At 46.4% G+C, this 22,266-nt stretch overlaps 1 protein-coding gene across 1 annotated transcript in view; it reads right to left on the bottom strand.

The window, feature by feature from the left end:
- BCAS3 (BCAS3 microtubule associated cell migration factor) overlaps positions 1-22,266 on the bottom strand; it is a 957,541-nt gene that overhangs the window by 2,107 nt on the left and 933,168 nt on the right. The window contains exon 26 of the mRNA XM_056814655.1: positions 15,712-15,777. Coding sequence (XP_056670633.1) covers positions 15,712-15,777 — 66 coding nt within the window. The remainder of the gene's footprint in view (positions 1-15,711; positions 15,778-22,266) is intronic.

Below are 22,266 nucleotides of genomic sequence, written 5' to 3'. Positions count from 1 at the left end.
CACCGATGCTGTACTTATCCCATCTGGTTTGGGGCCTTTGGTTCCCTCTCATGCACAGCTGCCTCTGGTTAGGGGCCCTGACTCCCTGGCTGGACACCACTGGTAAAACCAAGCCTGCCCAGGCACCAATCACATCAAGCTGGGGCCATCACCCCCAGAGAACCACAGCAGGCCACTGCTATCTGTAACCAGCATCCAAAGGGTCTACATTTCCTTTCCTGGGAGGAGGAGTTCTCAAATTATTTTTGTCTTAGCACCACTTTTTATTCTTAAAATTGAAACTCTGCCAAAGAGCTTTTGTTTATGTGAGTTTTTTTTAAATTCTTTAATGTTCTTATGAAGATAGTTTTGACTTTGAGGATCTCCTGAAAGTGCCTCAGGGATCCCCAGGGGTCCCTGTATCATCCTTTGAGAAACTCTGTCTGGAACTGAGGAGTCTACACGGACTGCAGGAGTAGGTCTGACCTGGCTCTAGGGCTGAGTAGACAGCTTTTCGAGTATAGGTCTTGTTTAAAGAGATGGATGAAAGGAAGAGCTAATCACTGGGTTGGTGTTAGGCCGCCGGGGCCTCAGTGGTTTGTGCCAAAGAATGAAAACAGTTAAGTGAGTGGGGATGGATGTGGAAGGCAATGAGCAAGACTATAGCTGGCTTTGGTTATTTCAGGTCTCTGGGATGAAAGCTGAACTCATTCCAGGTGCTACTCTCTTGATGGCACTGCCCAGTCTAGTCCCCCAAGGTGAGGGGCAGGAAAGAAGGCAATCAGTTGGTTTGAGCCTCTTCTACCCCTTGGCTGTCCATCTCCTCTCTTGCCCCCACACTGCCACTCATCCCTACCTCAACCAATAAGGCACAGGCCATGGGTGCCAGAGAGAAAAGAGGAAATTCAGATGCAAACCAGGAAAGGCAAATAGCCAAGAGCTTTGGGAGATGAGTGGGGGAGAGGGGCACACCCTCTCTCTCCACCCCCTACCCCTCTAGCATTCTGAGACTTCTCCAGGTCTTTTCTCTTTCTTTTATGCAGGGTAGTACCAAGACGGCGGGTGGCAGGGAAGGGAAAGGAAGGTTGGCTGGCAAAGCAAGGAGATGGCTGAAGAGCTTGTGGCAGGAGAAAGGACGATGCTGGAAGTCTCATCTTCCCTCCATGTCCGTGTCCCCCCACCCCCCCCACTAATTCCATGCTTCCTAGGGTCAGTACCTAGGAGAGGCAGGAATTTCATCCTTCTCTCAACATCAGCAAGGGTCAGGATAGAGGAAGGTTTAGAGTGTTAAGAGAAGAGGAATGCCAGCATGCCCAGGAAAAAGTGCTCCAGAAACAGACAAATCAGAGAGCCCAGGCCTAGACAGCACATCTCCCCCTTCTTTCTACCCCCCTCAGCCCCCTCCCCCGAGTGTTGGGCCTACAAGCAGATGGGCAGGGCTGGGCCTCTGACAATCACTCTCTGGACAGCTGCTCTCAGCCAGTGGTACTGGTATATCTCAGCTGCCCTTCCTGCCCCTGCCACATGGCCAGTCACTCCAGCCTGGAGGGAATTTACAGGGCAAATGTGCTGCCCCCTGGATGCTCTGTCATCTACTATGGATTGGATCTCTTACCCAGTCAACAAATTACACAGAAGAAGGAAGGAAGCGTGATTCATTCAGGCAGCTCAATGACTTTGAGTTTGGTATCCCTGAAAGATAACTGGCCAACTCCATCCCAAGGCGCCAACCAGAGATCACTGTGCATAAGACCATGAGCCTATTCCAAACCACTGGGAAGAGGAGGGGTTGGCAGAAGGGAAGGGAGAAGAGGGCCCCTAGAATACTGCCAACATCAGCAGGATGTTCAGCCCATCATCCCTGAAAGAGTAGAGATGATGGGAGTGAAGTTGTGATATGGGTTTCCATTTCCCTTATGAGGCCAATCATGGGGGATCCAGGGAACTGGCTGCTCCCTAGTCAAGCTCCTGAGAATTCTCCTAGAAGGCCCTGAGGAGACAGAGGAAGTACATGTGTGGGGAAGCCAGCTTTGAGGGTGTTCAGTTCTTGGCTTCTCTCCATCCCTTGTCCCACCCCACCCTGGTTAAGTAAGCTAGAAATGGAAAAATGTTGCCTTACCTTCCTCCATCACGCACGCACAATGCTTTGTTATTGTAGGGTTGTTCACGAACGCTGGGCTGATGGCATTGTTTTTTTTTTCCTTTTTTTTTTCCTTTTGAAAAGAAAAGCATTGAGGCATCTATTTTGAAAAGATATGGGTAGAGCCAAAGAAGTATATAGGTTTGTGGTGGGTTTAGGGGATTTTTTGCAAGCAGGTTTAAGAGGGTGGCAGGAGAAGGAAGTCAAACTTGGAAGCTCTGTAGCTTTATGGAGAATTTCCATCCATGAGGACACTGCCATGCATACAGGGATCTGTAAGGAACTCCTGGAAAGGGACAGTGGGAATGACCAACTGGGGAGGCTGCTTCCAAGGTGGAAGCAGTATGATGGAGGAGACTGGGGAGGAGGCTGGGAGCCATACATTCAGCGAGTGCAAAGTCAAGGTGGGAGAGGAGGGCTGTCATAGCTAACTCCCAAACACATGCAATTCTAGATCTCCAGTGAAAGTGGACAAGGTAGGATCAGCCTATTCTCTTGGGAAATTTCAAGTATGTGTGATGAGGAACACAGCACAAGCTGGGCCTCCTTTCTCTCCTTCCTCCTCCTTCTCAAGGCTATGGGGATCTCACCTTGTAGCCCATAGCACATTGTATAGTATACCCAACATCTCACCCCTGCCCATTTCCAAGGATCTTCCTGGGGTTGCTCAGAAAGAGAATCATGTATTCAGTCCACTGGGGCTACTGGAGATTCTGCCCCACCAAACCCCAGTGACTAGGAGTAGCAACTACTCCCAGAAAAGTGGCCTGGGCTCAGAAATAAGATAATCCTATCTGGATAGAACAACTCAGATCACCCAAGGCTCCTGACAGGCTCTGACACATTTTGTGCCCATGGAGATTGAAGAGATGGGGGATGCCATCCTTCCCATCTGCAAGATAAAGATAGGTAATAGGATAAAGAGGTGAAGTCACTGGTTCCATGATGCATCCAGGTCATACAACTGGTTTTACGCAGGGTTCAGCAATGAGTCAAGGGGCTTTGATCCCCTACAAAGTCAGTCTTAGACTGGCATGTACATGGCAGATTGCAGGAAGAAAAGACGGCTGCCCCTGGGAAGCAGCTGTAGGTTGGAGGATGGGAGGGAGAAGCACTGAAAGATATTGGGAATTATGTGGGGAACATTATGTTGCCCTCTGTCCATATGTCCTTTCTAGTGTCCGAGTCCTGGTTCTCTCAATGATTTATAGCAGAAAATAAGACATATCCTCAGCCTCTGCCTGCTCTAGGGCCCCAGCCCTGAAGAATGTTGGGGTGGAGAATGATGATGCCAAGTTTCCAAGAGAAACAGTCAGGGATGGGGAAAAGGCTGATTCTCCTTAGTATCTGGGAGAATACAGTGGAGTTAGAGTTGGTAGGGAGGAGAAACTGGGAAGAATGCAGAAACAGGGAAGTTCTACACGCAGACTTATGGGAGGAGAGGAACAGAGTCTGAGGGAAGGAATGTGAGTCTTTAAGGAACTCAGTGATACACATAGGCTCTGCAAGAGTTAGCAGGGTCCAGCTGTCTTGAGCAGGCCTGAATTGCTGTTGCTGTTGGATATCTCCAAGTAACCCTTCCTGGGCTCAGGTATGGGGAACAAGGCAGGTAGCACTCCAGCCCTTTCCCATATCCCTGTCTCTTAAGTGCATCTCCCCATAGCTGAGTAGGAATTCAGAGCCTTTTGGAAGGGGAATGTGGAATGAGGGCTGGCCTATGGGGAAGCCAAAGCTGGGGAAATGTCTACCTGTAGACAGGAGGATTCTGTCAGGCTAGGCAGGTGCTGAGGGAGAAGGGTGGCAGGGATGGAAAAGGAGGACATGAAGACAGGCTATCATTCGGGGTCAAGTTACTACGCTCCTTTTTCCCTAGAACCAAAAGCTGCATGCTTAAAAAGTGATTCCACAGAAGGCAAGGGCCTGACAGGCTCTTAAAAGGGTCATTTCCTCTAAATGATCACTCTAGGGCAAATATCAATAATATGGAAATAGGTCTTGATCAATGACACATGTAAAACTCAGTGGAATTGCGCATTGGCTACAGGAGGGGGGATGGAGGGAGGGGAGGGAAAAACATGAATCTTGTAACCATAGAAAAATATTCTAATTAATTAAACAAAAATTTTTTTAAAAGAGTCATTTCATCTTAAACGGTCCAGGCTTAATTATGGACCTCGCTCTGGAGGCACATCCATTCAGTATCCAGGGAAAACAGCCAGGATCCACTGCCCAGCACCCACATCCATGATGCATCCTCATTTCCCCCAACCTTCTCCCCATCTCTGACACCCCACATCCAGCTCCCATCGGCCTGCCTCAATGATTCTTCTCTCTTATTCCAGATTCACTTGCTCACAAAGTCTGTCAAAACTTGGGCCACACAGACCCCTCTGTCTCTCCCTTCCAGCTGGGCAACTTTGAGGGTTCTGGGAAGGCTCATCTGCCGCCCCAGAGCCTCCAGGGTACATGACACTAGGCCCCTGAGCTGGCCAGAGGAGTGGGTCATTCAGTGGGCTAGAATGCTGACACAAAGAACTTACACATGCCTCTTCTTAAACTGTCAATGACCACACAACCCAGAATCTTAAAAGCGTTCTGGTCTAGGGTGTCTGAGTCTGGGGAAGGCATAATATTAGAACAGCAGCACTTGAGGCTTGGCAAGAGCATCTACCAGGGTCAGGCTGAGGGTGTATCCATGGGGGGATAGGACTGGCCCCAAGACCTGGAACTTTTAAGAGGTAGGTCAAGACTTCCTTCAGGCCTCTACTGCTTAGCTGAAAGCACCCTAGCATGGGACTAGAAAGTCTTTACCTAGATTCAGTCAGAAACCCCTGGCCTCTCTGTGGGTGGATGGATAAGTACAGGTCTAGCCAGCCAGGGACTCAGGCTGGAGAAGAAGGTGAGGCCTGGCTATCTCTCATGTCTAAATCAGGACCTCCAGAACGGTTAGCTCCAGGTACCCATTTGGTAGGGGGAGAGAGGAAGAGGATGGAGCTGGATGCAGGCGGAGGCTTCTATCCCCCTCCCCAGACATCCAGGGTGCATCACTGACTGGCCTAGTGGGGGAGGGAGAGGGCAGAGGCAGGAGCAGCAGCTGCAAGGCTCATGGCCTCCTGCCCCTCATTGCTGCTGAGGCTCCAGTCAGGCTGGTTTATGGCTTCCACAGTGCTGCCCATTAAAGGGATTAGGAGAGTGGTTTGTATTGCACAGTCTGGGACCACCCTTACCTTCAACCCCCTGGAACTCAAACTGAGAACCTACCCATTGCGACACATGGAATGGACAGGGAAGAAAGGGGGGAGGGGGAACTTATACCCCCATATTTCAGGTTTACCCCGAAACCCACAGCAGACTGTATGCCAAACTTTCTAACCCTTCCAGTGTCCTGGGATCTTCCCCGAGTCCCAAAAAGACAGCAGTGGTGCCCAGGCAAGAGGACTGGGGCTGAGGGGGAAGTAGAGAGGAGATAATACCTCAATGGGCTTTTTTCTCTCCATTTGCCCTCACCAGCAGGTGTCCCCGCAGCCTAGGGCCCATGCCAGGTTGGCCTCACCAGGTCTTAAGTGTCCCAGGTGTCTTATGGTTTTTCTCCTTTTAATCAAGAAATGGCCTAGGGAATGAGGGTGGCAGGTATTTGTTTATAGCTTTTAATTTTCTTTTATTCCTCTTTGCAAATGCCCTCCTAAAAGCGGCAAAATAAATTTCTCACCCTGTCCTGGTTCATTGATTGCTGGCCTTAGCACCCTCTTGCCCCTACTCCAGAACCCCCACCAATTACAGGCTCAGTGGGGCCTAAATCTGGGGGTGGGGGTGAATCAGTAAGCCAGGAAAGATTAGAGCTGTAGCTTTGATTGGCCCTTCCCTGGCAGAAGTAAAGATCTTTGGAATTTGGGGGTGTTCCACACCTAAAGAGCTATGTGGGGAAGGCTGTTCCATTCGAGTGCCTCTGAAACTAAAATAAGTCATTGTCTTCTTGGACCCAGGACTCCTTTAAAAATAAAGTCAGGCCAAACTCCTCTTGGGGTTGAGCAGAGAAAGGGCTCGATCCCTATTTGTGTTGGAGCCTATTCCTCAGATGGACCCTCAAACTCCAGGAGAATCCTCAGAACCCAGGCAAATCATCCAATTCCAGGGAGAATGCTATTAGAGTGGAGGAGGTAGGGAACCATGTAGGAATGAGAGAGAAGTGGTTTCTCAGGGAGACAAGGCAATTATAGTCCTGAATCTGAGGAGGAAGACAATGTGGGGTTCACCTACAAAACCCTGGAGGTTGAGGAGGAAGCTCCAAACTCTCAACTTCTTGTGAAGGTTTAGTTTGGGCAAAGAGAAAGCATTTGCTCCTGTTTTCTCTCAGAAACCTCAAAGACTATGCCTGATGGACACCAAACTCTGGCCACAAGCCAGTCTCAACTCTCAGAGCATTTTCCAGGAGGTTAAAAGTACAGGCAATTAAAGAAGGTCACCTAGAGAAGGCCACAGCTCTTCTCTGCAAGTAGGCAGGAACACCAGTCCTCAGGAGGGTCCCTTCTCTCAGCCCCTGAACTCTGGGCAGCTTTTCAGAGGTAGTCCCCAGAGTGCTCTCTCTGTGTCTCTGGGACTCTCTCATTGGTCCTTCCGTCCCCTCTGAGTTGAGAGGCCACAGGAATCCACCTCATAGGCCAAATAGCTGCTAGCCTTTATTCTCTGTGGCCCTAGTGCTCAACCCCATCAATAGCTCCCTCCACCAGACTTAGTCTCAGGCCCCCAAGGGAAGAATCTGGAGGCTGCCCTCAGCTCCCCTTATCCCTCTGGCTAGGCACTGCCCATACCCAACCTGTGACCCCACTGAGATCCTAGGCCCAAAGAAAGGCTCTGGGGTCTGGGATGACCTTTCCTCCTGAGGAGGGGTTTCCCCCTCATGCCAGCTGGTAAAATAGCCAGCCAAGGAGGCAGCATGAATCTGAAGGGCGGGGGAGTGAAGCACCTATCACCATGTTCTGATAACAGCTTGTTCCTGGTTCTGGTCCTCTGCTTCCAAGGGGAGGTGGGGGGGAAAAGGTGCTTGTTTTGGCCTAGTTATCTCTGCAGCTTAATACCTGTGGCTGAGCACCTGGAAGACACTAGGAAAATGGTCAGGAAGTTGCAATGACAGATTCACATTGCTGGACGGTGACCTCAGCCATAACTAGGTTGGTCTCTCTCCCAAGAAAGGCAGCAATCAGCAGCCTCTCTGCTTGTAATCAGACATCTGCTCTCTGGGCTGGAGCCAATCTTTTGGGGTTCCATAGCACTTTTTAGCCCAGGGTGTGCCTGAAATGTGGCCTCCACCTCCTCCCAACCTGGTTTCCTTCATCCACACCTCAGCCCTTAGGCCTGACCTCCAATGTCTAATACAGGGGGAACCAAGGCCCACAATGAAGCGGGCTCAGAGCCAAGAACACAAAAAAACACAAACTCAGTTTCTTAGCTGCCTCCCAGGCAATTAAAAGCTCTGGTCAGCAGGGAAGTCATCCCACCAAACTCAGGGTATGGTCATATGGTGGGGTCCACTGCCCTGTGGCTGGAGATATTACACAGAAGCTTCATGGTTACAGGAGGGTGGAAGAGCCCTGGGCTTCATGCTGATCTGTCCCAGGCCTTTCTGAGGCTTCACTGGGCAGCCTTGCCTTCCAAAGACACGATGAAGGAGTAGATGCTTGGAGACAGCTCTTTAGGGCATCTTAATTCCATTTGCTAACCCTCAGCTTTTGCTATAGAACTGTGTGTGTGTGTGTGTGTGTGTGTGTGTGTGTGTTTGTGTGTGTGTGTGTGTGTGTGTGTGATAATACACTCAGACCAAACAGGAGAAAAAAATTTGCCAACTCCATCAAGGACAGCAAGACCTGCTCCCTCTCAAACCCTTTTGTTTCTTTCTCACTGTTTTTGTTTTGTTTTAAACCCTTATCTTCTCAATACTACTAAATATAAGTTCCAAGGCAGAATAGTGGTAAGGGCTGGGGGTTAAGTGACTCACCCACACAGCTAGGAAGTGTCTGAAGCTGGATCTGAACTCAGGACCTCCCATCTCTAGGCGGGCTCTTAATCCACTGAGCCACCCCGAAGTTCCTCCACATTATCTCTCTTGGTGATCTCAAAGACTCTGACATATTTCTGCATCTCTTAAGTCAATCATCCCCAGATCTGTACATCCAGCCCCTGTGTTTCTCCTGAATTCAAGTTCCACATCACCAACTGCCTTCTGTACATTTTGGACCAGGGGTCCTATAAAATAGGATTCATTTTCCCTCTCCCCCACCAAACCCACTCCTTTTCTGAACTTCTCTGTTTCTAACGAACCTCCTCTACCTAGCTTTGGAACCTTGGTGTCATCAACTCCCCTCATTCATCCCATACATTCACTCCATTTTAAAATCATGTTGTTTCTAGCTCTCTAAGGCCTCTTGAATATGTTCAGTTCTTCCCACTCACATGGCCACCTCCCCAGTACCCCATCGTCTGCTCCTCTCTTCCCATTCAAATCTGCGCTTCACACAGCTGCCAAAATAATTTTCCTAAAACACATATTTGAACATGTCATTTCCCTATTCCAGGAACTCCAGTGGTTCCTTACTACCTCTAGGCTCAAATGTAAACTCCTCTGTTTAGCCTTTATAGTTCTTCACGACCTGGCCCACTCTTAGCTTTCTAGTCATCTTCTTTAAAACAAAACAAAACAACCTGTATCTTCTGTCTTAGAACTAAATACTACTAAATATCAGTTCCAGGGCAGAAGAGTGGTAAGGGCTGGGCAACTGGAGTTAAGCGACTTGCCCAGGGACATACAACTAGAAAGTATCTGAGACCAAATCTGAATCCAGGACCTCTTATCTTCAGGCCTGGTTTTCTATCTACTGAGCCACCAACTGCCCTCTGCCCCAATCTTCTTACATATTGATGCCCATTTCACACTCCCCCATATACAACATTCCATCTTCCTTCTCTGGGCCTTTGCACTGCCTGAAATGCTCTCCCTACTTGCCCTTACCTCTCAGAATCACTTTCCTTCAAGACTTAGCTTAAAGACATTCTGCAGGAGGCCTCTCCCAGTCTTCCTACTTAGAAATGCCTTCCCCTCTAAGGTTACCTTCCATCTGCATCTCCTTCATTAGAAGTAAGCTTCTTGAGGGCAAAGGCTATTTTTGCTTTTTTCTTTCTATCTCCAGAGCTTAGCACAGGGTCTGGCACACTATAAGTACTTATAGATTGGTGATCAGAGGTGACTCCTTAGGCCCCAAACAACAAACATTTCTGTATCTGGACCTTACTTTCTTCATTTGTAAAAGTGAATAGGCCAGACCTCAAAAGATCCTTCCAGCTCTATAGCCTGTAAGAGGACAGGATAAGGGGGAAAAGGCAATGTAGAGTGGTATGATGGCAGGGGGTGAGGAGAGAGGGAAATAGGGGTTAAAGGGCAAGGAGAAGTCGGATGAGGAGGAACAGAGGTGGTAGGTCAGAAGAAGGGATACTGAGGTAAGGAGAGGCAGAGGAAAACAGCAGAGAGAGGAATAAAGTGGGATATGTGGGGAGAAAGAAGATATGGAAGGCTGATCTACCCAAACTCTTCCCAGGATTATATTTAGAGAGAATGAAGATACCTCTCGTTGTTGAAGGCCATGCCTGCAGAGCCAGGTCCTTATAGGTCCTACTGAACTAGAAAGTCTGGGCCTCACTATGTCCTTTTTAAAAAATATTGATTAGTCATGTCTAACTCTTTGTGACCCTTTTTGGGGTTTTCTTGGCAAAAATGCTGGAGTGGTTTGCCATTTCCTTCTCCAGCTCATTTTGACAGATGAGGAAACTGAGGCAAACAGTTAAGGGACTTGCTTAGGATCACCCAGCTAGTGTTTGAGGCCAAATTTGAACTAAGATCCTCCTGATTCCAAGGCCAGCACCACCTAGCTGCCCCCCTGGCTATGTCTTTATCGTCTCTTAGCAGGGAAGCAGCCAAAGGAAGTCCAAAAGGACACTCAGGGGAACCCTCAAACAATGATGTTTTCTGGTCATATTGACTCATGATAACTGTCCGTTAAGGAATGTAGGGCACAAGATCCTGCTTTGCTGGAGGGAACACCCCACAGACTGTAAAATCCTAGTCTAGAACTCCAAGGTCCTGGTAAACATCTAGATGCATCTTTTAAAAATACACATTACACAGAAAAGGACATGCCTGGCCAGGTAGGACAGAAGCCTGTGCTGCAGAGTTTCTATGGGCCTTCTTGGCTTAGACTAAAGTCATGCTTCTGCTCATGTTCTGCTCTTGGGTTCAGGAGAATTTCTAAGCTGGGTTTTATGGATACCAGAGAACAAGATCACCAGGCTGTCCGTCAGGAACCCTGACTCAGAGAGGTGACCTGGGCCAAGCCACCGCACTTTTCTATGATTCAGTGCCTTCATCTGCCAACCCTGTGCTAACCTCGATCACAGGCTTGTGCTGAAGACAGAGTATTACACTCCAGAGAGGAAACCAGAGTTCAAATCTTATCACACACACCTGAGATTCTGAGCAGATAATTTAACGTCTCAGCCTCTGTTTCCCCATTTGTAAAATGAGGATAATAAAACATACCTCCAAGGGTTGTTGTGAGATAGAATGGGAGAGTATTAGTAAAGTTGTTGATGAATCTGAAAGTGCTATATTGTTATTCCTATTGTTATTAATGAAGAAAGCTTGAAGTACTTATCAAAATAAATGTAAACTTTTTATTACTACTGTGATTTTCTGGTTGCAAAATAGACTTTGTTACCCCTGGTCTTTCTCTGACAGCCCCCCCCCCCCCAAGCCCTACCAGTCACAGAGTTTTCCTAAGAGATTGAGGCTTTGTACCCCCTCTCAGAGGGCATAGGCCTGAGAGGATGTTTCTGGACAGCTGACAGTACTTTCTGTTTTTCTGCTTCCTTTTCTGCAGCTCATTTGCCCAAAAGCTGGGCCAGAGACTTGAGGAAATTCTCTTTTTGGGAGACCCAGGGTCCTAGTAACATAGCAGGCATACCTCCGGTGAGAAAGAATGTCTAACTGGGAGGAAGGCTCCAAGATGATTTCTGCACATCTGCCCAGAGGCTGAGCTGTGCATGCTTGTCGGGGGTGGGGGGTGGAGGTAAGGAGGGAGGAAAGGCCGGGAATAAGGCCCAGGTCCTGGGAAGACATGAAGAGGCTAGTGGGGGTGGGGGCGGGGGAAGAGCAGCCGTAGTGGGAGGAGGGGGCTTAGGAACCTCTTCATACCAGATGTTTGGCCACCATGCCTGAATCTCTCTCTCCCCTACAGCCCCAGTGACCAGATTCAGGAAGGCACATCGTGGTTCATCTGAGCCACACTGAAGCCTGGATGGGGCATTGGGCCCTTGGATCTTAAGAGAGAGACGCCGCATGTCTTGAACACTTGCCTCGCCTGCTTGAACTTCATCTGGTTTTCATTCAAATACCCCAACATAATTAAATTCTCAATAATGCAGGCCAAGAATTCAGTAAGATGTGGCTTTTTCTGCCCCCCCCCCCATTAAGGTTAAGGAATTAAAATGTCCCACTGGATAGACAGGCCAGCTTCCTCCCACTCTAAGCCCACCCCCTTGGCCCCAGCTCCTCTCTATTCCGCCCTACTACCACAGAGGTGACGGTCCAATGGTCCCAAACCATAAATTGGTCCTTGAATCATCAAAATTACCTGAGGACACTGACGGGTTATGACAGAGGAACAATCTTAGCTAGGTGTGAAACTTATTCCTTCTGGGGTTAGCCCATAGTAGACAAAGCAAAAGAGGTCTATAATGTTCCAGTCAGCCACGGGTGAAGCTTGCTTCCGGGCATACCCCATATTTGAATATTAGTGGCTCCTCAGGATTCAATGATATAGATTCTATGATTGCTGGGGGGGGGAGGGGAGAAAAGGGAGAGGGAGAGAGAAAGAAAGGGAGAGAAAGGAAGAAGAGGGGGAGAGAGAAAGAGGGGGGGAGAGAGATAAAGAAAGAGGGGGAGAAAGAAAGGAAGAAAGGAGAGAAAGAAAGAAATAAGAAAGGGAGAGAGGAAGAGAGAGAGACAGAGAGACAAAGAGACAGAGGGAGAGGGAAAGGGAGAGGAAGAGAGGGGAGAGAGAGAGAGAGAGACAGACAGACAGACAGACAAAGAGACAGAGGGAGAGGGAGAGGGAGAGAGAGATTCTTCCTGAAGGCTACTTTGCCATTCTGATTTCACAGGCCCTCTATAACTCCCTGAAATTGGGTGCATATTGTCGGAGGGGAGGGGGTGGCGGGATCAAGGGCTAGAAAGAACTTTATAGGTCATCTAGTTCAAACATCTCATTTTACAGTTGAAGTGATGGAGGCTCAGGGAGGTTCACTGACTTGCTGAATGTCACACAGCTTGTAAAAGTGGCAGAGACAGGAATAGTTGCTTAGCTTGATAGGGGTTATTGATTTCTCTGTCTTTGATCTGCAGTCAGGGAAGCAGTATAAGGAAGTCGCCAAGAAGACATTCCTGGGTTGGAATCTGCCCAAAGAGGGGGCGATTTTTGTACAGGAAGTGAGGAGCCGATTGGGTTTTCAAACTCAGTTCAATCAAGAACTCAGGAGATGTCACCTTTCCTACAACTGAAGCTAGAGAAAAGTCAACCAATCTTAGGCCAGTTTTGGGGTAGAAATGCCATAGAAGTGCAACAGAGGAAGTGAGGGGAGCACAGGGAAATGAGACTAATCCCCTATGGGACTCTTGAGATTCTTCCCCTGTTACCTCTAAGAACCTCTGATCTCTTCTGAATCCCTCTGGCTTGCCTTGGAGACAAGGCCCCATTTCTGGACTTGTGATTCCTGCTTGAGAATGAACTTGAAACCCAGCATAACATTTGTGGATTTTTCTGCTTTCAGGGAGCTCTAGGACATGCTTCTCTGAAATGGATAGGGTAAGCTATCCAAAACCCAGGGTCCTATAGTCCAGGGTAAGTTTGGATGACTTTATTCCTCTTACCTCCTGTTCCCTTGAAAGGTCTTCCTAATCTCTCCCTCCCTCCCCTCCCAGAATCTGCCCTGGTCATGGATGCTTATCCAACCCAGTGTCTTCTGCTTACAGTTCTATTACTTAGCAATTTATGGCCTGGATGGTAATAGGTTCCATTCAACTTCCTCCCCGTCTACTTGTCTATTTCTCCTAATGAACGCAGTGCAGGCTTTACGAGGGTTTCTCAATAACTTGGGGTATTTTTCCTTTTGAAATAAACAGCCCTTTAGGCTAATGACTGGAAGCTGGTAAGGCTGTTCCTCAGAGACAGAAAGGGGCTGGATGGAGTGGTGGGTGGCTGCGGGGGCACTCAGGAAAGGAAACACAGTTAACTTGCTGCCCCTTAAAACAGGAGGCCCCTTTTAGACCCTACCCTCTTTCTCTAATATATGCACAGCTCAGGGCTGCTGCCAAAGGCACCTGTTTGAGGTCTGCAGACTATCTGTCCCATAATGTCATTCTGTGTGCTGAACTACAGATTCCAAATGGCATCATCATCATCATCATCATCATCACAATAATAATAATGATAATGGAAAAGGACATTTATGTAGCTTCTCCAAGTTTAGAAAGTGCTTTACATACATCATCTCATCACAATAGCCCTTCTAGACTGGTAAGGTCTGACACTGGACCTAGAGATTGAATGACTAGCCCAGTTTCACACAGCTAATTTTTGACAGGATTTGAATTAGATCCTCCAGTTTTGAGGCCAGTTCTCTACTTCCTCCTCTCCTCTATCCTTCTAGGTAGGTTCAGTTGCTGATTATCCTTATTCTATAGACGACAAAACTGAAGGTCAGAGGTAAATCTTGCTTCTTCCTGACTCTAGGTTCAGCACTCATTTTACTAGGCCATTTGCCTTTAAATACACACAGTTCATTCAGAAAGATCCAGGGGGTGGGGAAGGAGACTATCACAGTGGATAGAATATCCAGCTTGGAATCTGAAGGCCTCAGGTTCAAATCTGGTCTCAGATACTTTCTAGCTGTATTACCCTGGGTAAGTCACTTAACCCCAATTGCCTAGCCCTTACTGCTCTTGGAACCTATACTTAGTATTGATCCTAAGACAGAAGGTAAGGGTTTAACAAGAAAAAGAAAGACACAAGTCCTTAGTGGTAATGGTTTTGGGTTGTTTATCTTTTAGAGGTAAATTTTGTAAGCAGGTTCATAAAGTTTTTGGCCCTTGGAGTCAATTTAATATCCTCACAGCATCTGGGTTTTGGCCCATGGGTCTTGGAGGTGGGGGGGGGGGGAGCAGTACATTGTTAATGAACTTAACTAATAAATAATACAGTAAACAAACTTTCAAGACTTCACTGGGCTTGGGGAAGGTCTTGGTAAAAATTAAAGGCAACAAATAGGTTTGTCTCCACCACAGATCAGTTTCCGTGGCCTTTCCTTTAAAGGGCATGTCCAAGCAGAGCAAACAATGGCCATGAGATGCCATCCCCACAGCCTGGAGGCCATCACTGGGGCCCCAGAACAACTTACTTATGGACACAGTGAGAGGTCAGGCATCTGCAGGTAGAGAAAGTGAGGGGGCTTCTCTGTGGTCTGTGCCCTTCAGCGATGGAAAGGGAGCCTGGGAAGGGAGACCATATAGAGAAGACAGGCCCAGTCTTGCCATTCCTGGCCATTAGGCTACTAGTCCAAGACTGTAAACCCACAGAAAAGGGTGGAGGAGGAAATGACAAGCCCCTGCGACGTCCAGAGGTACCCCCTGGGACAGCTGATGCTGTGCTGGCTTCTGTGTTCAGGACCCAGACATTGCCGCTGGTGCCGGGGCCCCATTCATTATTCAATCCCGCCGGGTGCAGACCAGCCTTTCCATTTGCTCCTCCAGGAGGAATAACAAATCTAGAAATGCAATTCCACTTTGGTGTATTAAGATATTGATTTGCCTGCTGAGTGGAAGTGCATTTGTCCTGCTGGCCTGTCCCACGGGCGGGAAGGGGTTAACCAAATGTTTATCACAAGGCTAGCTTCAGAGTTGAAAGTAATGTGATCAGTAATGAATTTTGTGTTACATTAGGTTGTATAAATGGACAGACAAGCGCAGACAACAAGTGGCCAGGAGTCGGGGCTAATCTAATGATGTAAAAATAGAGACAGCACCAATTATGCTGGGGGCCAGCTCAGAGCTCCTGCAGGGACTGCAAATGAATAGGTACAAATCCAATTACTCACTAATAGACGCACTACAAGAGGGGCAGTCAATGGTAAGTGCATTAGAGCCTGGTGACCTCCCTGCTCTGCACAACAGAATCCTAAATTTGACTTCCATCTTAAAAGGAGGGGGGTGTTTAGGATCCTCAAAAAAACCTCTCCCCTAAAGTCACCCACCAATTTCTCTCAGCCCCTCAATGCCACATCGTGCCTGCATAGATGGTGAGGACGGAATGTATGCCAGCTGGCTGCCCTTCACCCCCATCCCCTTCCACCCAGCTCCAGCCCCCTCCCCCTAGGTTCCTCAAGCACAAGCAGCCAGGGGGCCAACCCGGACATAGGGCGGTCCCTTGATACCAACAAGAGCCTTTGATTTTGTGCATCTGTCAGACCTGGGTCGAAGGAGGGCGGTTACATACCAAAACATTTCACAGCCATGTGTCTCTCGGGGGTGATGTTTTTTACTGCTACGTCAAGGGCTGTGTCTGTATTAAAAATAAAACATTTCTTTAAAGAAAAATGGGAGAAAAAAAGGATCTTTGAGTCAGTAAAACAACACGGGAACAAAACAATACCTTTTCAGACATTTTAGAGCTCTATTTTGGCTGCAAGGGGCTCAAAGTACGAGGAGAGAATTCAAGTCTTCCTGTGTTTTGTTTCACCCGAGAGAAAGGGAAAGAAGAACCCAGACCTCAACTCATTCTGAGGTTTTTATATCCATTTCTCCACCCTTCCTTCCCTCTCAAACGGTTCCCATCCATTCTGTATAGGTCAGGTGGAAGGGGAGTTGGCAACCGGTCCACCTTGGCCCTTTTTGTACCTGGTTTTTGGTCTCTGGCAGCAGGGAGATAAATGGTTTATTTGGCATTGTGTGGTCAGGGCAGGCCAATGGCCAAGATTCCCAGGAAATAAGTCACGGAGTTAAAATCTGCCTGGCAGCACCCCTACAATAAGGCTGGTTGGCTTGCCTGGGAAACTGGGGAATGCCAGCGGAGACTTGCTATGATGCATTAAATGTATCCTCATTTGGCTCTCACTGACTTGGAGATGAATAAAATATGAAGCCAAAGAGGCTCCAAACCTTTCAAGGGGTTCCTGTCCATTCTCTAACAGCGGCTGGGCCTAGGTCAAGTATGTTGTCACGCGCATGCGACGATGTACACCACAAAGAGACTGCCTAGAACCACTCCACACAAATCAGGGAGGAGACAGTATGTGCTTAGGCTGACTGGAGATGATGGGAACACTACAGGAGGATGAGCTCACGGGGCACAGAATGGAAAAAGGCATCCTGAACAAATGGAACAAATAGATGGGTATTCTCCCCAAATTCAATTAAGCATAGAGGGGTGGAATTTGAAAGCTATCAAGCTACGCTAAATAAAATACATGTGGGGAAAAGTTCGAGGGAGGTTGGTGAAAGCCCAGCAAGACACGCGAGGCCTGGAAGAGCTGGTGGAAGGCAAGCAGTGTTTTTCCACTAGCAAGACCTCAAAATGTCCCCATGGCCGGGGGCCCAGCAGGGCCTGGGGGTGAGGGGATAGGGAAGGAGGGAAGAGCAAGAAAAGCTCTAAAAACTAACCATGGGCTTTAGGCTGTCCCTGATGTGGATGCCCAGAAAGGCCCACAAAATGTTAAGTTAAAGGCACCAAGATTTTGCTTGTTTCAGGCATTTTGGGGACACTCATATACTCTGGTTTCACAATACAGGCCTTGAGAGTACAGAAGTCCATAAAATTAAAAAATTCAAAAAGAAAACATTCTTTGTAAAATATGTGTAGAAATCCTTTTGTAGCTTCTCTAGAACTCCTAAGAAATGGTCTCTTTGCTTCAAAATTTGTCCTGAGGAACCCAGAATATAAAAACCAAGACCCAAGATAAGAAGACAGTAAACTTTAACCAGCCAGGATCTTAGATTCATGGAATCCTAAGATCCCAAACTTAGAGCTGAGAGGTAGCTCAAAGGCAAGCTAGTCCAAGCATTTGATTTTACAGAAGAAGAAACTAAGGCCCAAGAAAATAAAATGACTTGTCCCCCAGAGAGAAAGTGGAATGAATGCGACTGGAACTCTGGTTCTCTGACTCCAAGTCTAGTGTACTAGATTTGCTCTAGAAACAGTAAGAATAGTAGATGGTCTAAAATGGCAAACCTTCCAGGAAAGAGAGAACAGAAAGAAGAGACTCCCCTTTGTTAGTCACTCATTCTTCAAAAAATTTCTATTAAAAAACTAAAAATTTCTATGGCTTGACAAGATCACTAGAGCTGAAGCATCTGCCCATTTTCCTTTCTCATTCTTGTGACTTCCCCACAACCCCTATCCTCTGCTCTTGAGTTGGAAAGTCCCTTAAAAATTCATCCAGGCAACATCTCTAGAAGGTCTAGCCCAACCTTGACTGGGACACTGCTTTATCATGAGGATACCAAGACATGTGAGGTTCTTTTCTATTTGTGTACATGTAATGTTTATTCAGCTGGTCCCCAGTTGGTGATGGGGGACCCATTGACAAGTGCAAAAACTTTTCAACCCCAATCACAAATCCACAGGCTTTTCTTAGGTTTGAAAAGTTGTTCTCTAATCCAGTTTGGGGCTTCCCAGGGGAAAAATAAAAATATTTAGGACCAGCAGAGACTGGACCAGTGATTTCTAAGTTTGTTCCTTAAAGTCAATAATAACCACCCCATGATATTTTTTCCTTGCTCATTTTACCTTCTCTGTGCTTTCTGGAAGCCTTGATTTCATTCATCCATCCATCTATCCTTTCATTCATTCATTCCTTCCTTCACTCCCAAATCTGTACTGAGCCCCAACTTAATGCTATATGCAAGATTTGGGAGTTAAATGGTAAATAACTCTGCTAGGAACAGAATCAGACTGTTGGAGCTTAGGGACTAAAGACATTTAGTCCCATACAACTCCCTCATTTAACAGATGAAGGAACTGTTACATGATGGTCACACATTTTCCTTTGTTTCTTGAGGAAATTCATCCAAAGGCAAGGAACAAAATCATTCCTCCCAAAGACCTGGGCAGCAGGTAGGGAAGCAAAAGGCCTTCCAGACTGGTTCTACCATGTTAGAGGAAAACACACAAGAACCAACAAACTGGCTCTTAAAGTAGGAACACTAAGTGGTCCCTTATGTCTCACTCTGAGGGAGCCCATCTTGAAGGCCTCAGGCATTGTCTTTTTTAAAAAATATATTTTGTCTGAAAATCAATATAAAGTATTGGTTCTGAGGCAGAAGAGTGGTAAGAGTGAGGCAATGGGGGTTAAGTGACTTGCCCAGGATCACAAGGTAGGAAGGTCTGGGGTCATACTTGAACCCAGGGATTCCTGTTTCCAGGCCTGGCTCTCTATCCACTGAGCAACCCAGCTGCCCATACTCTTCTTAACTTGTTAGAAGTTCCTCTATTCCAACAGGACTCTAGATTCAAAAGGAGTCTTCGTTTATAGGAGAAGGCTAGCAAATGCCTACATTTGAGGAAGAGCTTGGTGAATGGAATGGTTTGAAAGTCCAAAGCTCTGGATTTGCATTATGACTCTGTTATTCCTTGCCTATGTGAGTCTGGGCAAGCCATGTCACTTCTCAGAGATTCAGTTTTCTCACTCGCAAAGAGGATACTTAATACTTGCTCTGCCTAATTTATATCACTTTTGTGATTTCAAAAGTCAGGAAATGAAAAACTCTTTAGAGAGCAGGGCTTGTCTTGTTTGGGACCTTCTATCCCCAGGACCCAGTACTGTGCCCAGTAGTGATGATGTATTAGTTAAATGCCAACAGGGATTGAGGGGTGGAGAAAGGGATTTATCTTCCTTCCTACCTGATCAATTGCTGAAGACCCCACACTGAATGGGCTATGAGGGAAAGAGGCAAGTAGATCCTGTGACCAGGCTCTCAAAACAGTGGAAACTTTAGTCTCACAGGTACAGAGATGTCCCAAGCAGCAATGACTGAGGGAGTAGGGGAGTTTGGTGGCTAATGGACTTTCTGGCTCAGGTTAGTTTGCATTCAATATATAACAGTTAAATATGCATCTTGGGTGCTCCCAAATGGGGAAAACAAACACACAAACAAACAAAAAACACCTGAACTTAGAATGGGTCCATCAATGGCAAAGTTGGGAAGAGGTTGGGAGCTCAGCCAACCTGCTGTCACCAGCTCAAACTGGTGGTGTTTGCCAGAGGTCTGAAGGCCTCAGAAAGGAAGGTGTTCTAGGAGCATCAGGCAGCAGGGAACACAGCTAAAGAAGCATCAATTTTCACAAAGAGACCCACAAAAGCAGGCATCCTTGCCCTGGAAGAAAGTCTGAATTATAGTCAATTTCCATTGAAATACAGTTTTATCTCTTTCAAGGTTACTCTAACTAGCTGCTAACAAAGTATGGGCAAATAGAGGCCCTTTCTGGATCGACTTAACTAATGGATGAAAATAATCTGCAATGACTACATTGATTGCTTACATGGATGCAAATGGATGGTCCTCATGTTCTTGAAAACCGCTCTGAGTTTAAATAAGCCACCTGAAATTTTACTTTCATGCTTCATTTAATGAGCAAAACTTTCCTTCCTAGAACTTTATCTTCAGCCCAGCTTAGATTAGTCCATCACAGATTATGAACTAAGGGAGTCCAATTAATAAAATTTTGCTGGGCAGAATTTAAAATAGGATGTAGCAGATATTTTTGTGTCTTCTGAAAGACAGACCAAGACAGATTGAAAGCAAATGGGAATCTTTTTATGGGGGAATCTCACCTATGGTATTTATTTCCTCAGGATTTTTTTGGTTTTTTGTTTAAGCTCAAAGTTATGGCTTGTGTGAAGAAACAGCATCAAGCTGGGTGCCTTGCATTTTGGGGGCACTTAATAACTGTTGGTTGACTGAAACTACTATGTGCCTGTATTTGAAAACTAATTCAGTTGATCACAAGGAATAAAGGAATAGCCTTTTCGAGAAATGAAAAGAGTTCTAACACTGGCATAGCCAGATTGCAAAATATACAGATAAGAGAAGAGTAGCCTTATTGTCATTCTGTGCAAAGGAGTCAATACACACAAAAAAGAAGCTTCAGATGAGAGAGCCCTGTTGGTTTACAAAAATGGTAGTGGTGGGGACAAGGAGATATTTTTTCCCATGCTTTTCTGGTCTAAGTGTAAGAGAAAAAAACACTATAAGAATCAAAGCCCAGTGTAATAGAGGAGAGCTTTGCTTGGTAAGAGCTGAACACCAACTAAACATCAGGTGAGGAAGCTAATAGGACAAGAGGTCTCTGAAGCAAAAAGGGACACTGACCCTTAAAGAATCAGGCTTTTAGGGGGAAGCTGGGTGGCTCAGTGGATTGAGAACCAAGTCTAGAGATGGGAGGTCCTAGGTTCAAATCTGACCTCAGACACTTCCTAGCTGTGTGACATTGGACAAGTCATTTCATCCCATGGCCTAGTCCTCTTCTGTCTTGGAACCAATACACAGAAGGTAAGGGTTTAAAAAAAAAAAGTATCAGGCCTAAAAGGAAAATTCATCTTCTATCTTAGAATGAATATTGTGTACTGGTTCCAAGTGAGAAGAACAGTAAGGGGTAGACAATGGGGATTAAATGATTTGTCCATGGTCACACAATTAAGAAATGTCTGCAGTCAAATTTGAACATAGGACCTCCAATTTCTGGGCCTGGCTCTCAATCCACTGAACCACCTAGCTGTTGCCAGGCTTTTTTATATTATAAATAAAAGTACATTACAAAAAAAGTTGTTAGAAATTAGTTAGCACGTAGTGAAATTGCTGAAGTCTAGGGAAGTACTTAATGTATGTCTAGGTATTTGTCTATTTCTTAATACAGTTCTTTCTTTAAATCTAATTATGAGAGTGAGCAATCAATTGATTATTTTAATAAATAATAGAAAAAAGCAACATTGAATGTAAAGTGTGCTAAATTCTCCAAGACCCAACTAGCTGAACTTGGAGGAAGCCAGTTGTATAGCACTGCCACGACAGCATTCATATTATAGGGATGGCGCCTAGGAGGAATCAATCAGCCTCTTTGAATATGCACTTAAAAATCAAACCTCTGACATGGTAGTTTATGTTATATTAATAAAGTCACCAGCATCATGGAAAGCCAGGTTTTAAAGTCCAGTACAAAGGAACCCTATCATTCATTCATTTTTAAAAAACTCTTACTTTCTGTCCTAGAATTGATACTGTGCATTGGTTCCAAAGAAGGAGAGTGGTAAGAATTAGGCAACTAGGGTTAAGTGACTTGCCCAGGGTCACATGGCTAGAAAGTGTCTGAGGTCACACTTGAACCCAGGACCTCCTGTCTCTAGCCTGGCTCTCAATTCACTGAGCTACCTAGTTGTCTCTCATTCGTGCCCTCTCCCCGCCCCCCCCCCCCCCCATCACATATTCTTTATTATACATCTAAGAGGCCCTGGGCTAGTCACTGAAAGGCTACAGCTGGTAGATAAGATAACACATACTTTATAAGCTACCCATTCCTGAATGCAAGTCTTGATCAAGCTTTGAGGAACCCATGCTAGATCAGATGTACAAATGTCAGCTGTATATGAATCCACATAATAATGAGCAACATTGTAATGGGGCTATCTGTAGATTAAAGGCTACAAGGACAAAAGCAAATGGAGTTTAGGGTAGTGACTCCATTCTTCATTGATACCATTATAAATAGTGTATCAATCCTGATTACTATACAAATTTCTGTGCCAATGATGTCCTAACTGGTAAGGCATTAAAGGAATCTATTTATCTCTGGCCATTAAGTGCATGTCAGAGCCAATCAACCACTAGAGAATGCTGCCTTGTCCATTTGTCCTTCAGGCCATCTCGAGAGGTTGTCCTGAGCTTGGGGGCAGGGAAGCAGCTGTAATCAGAGGCACAGAGAGAACTGGCTTCTGCCTGCCGGCTTGGGACACCAAGATTTTTCTTGGGAGGGTATCCACAGGGAGCTTTCTTGGAAGAT

The sequence above is a fragment of the Monodelphis domestica genome, chromosome 2 (assembly GCF_027887165.1).
Source record: "Monodelphis domestica isolate mMonDom1 chromosome 2, mMonDom1.pri, whole genome shotgun sequence".
NCBI classification, from domain to species: Eukaryota; Metazoa; Chordata; class Mammalia; order Didelphimorphia; family Didelphidae; genus Monodelphis; species Monodelphis domestica.
Note: the sequence above shows the minus strand (reverse complement) of the source record. Positions and strands in the feature narration are given on the sequence as shown.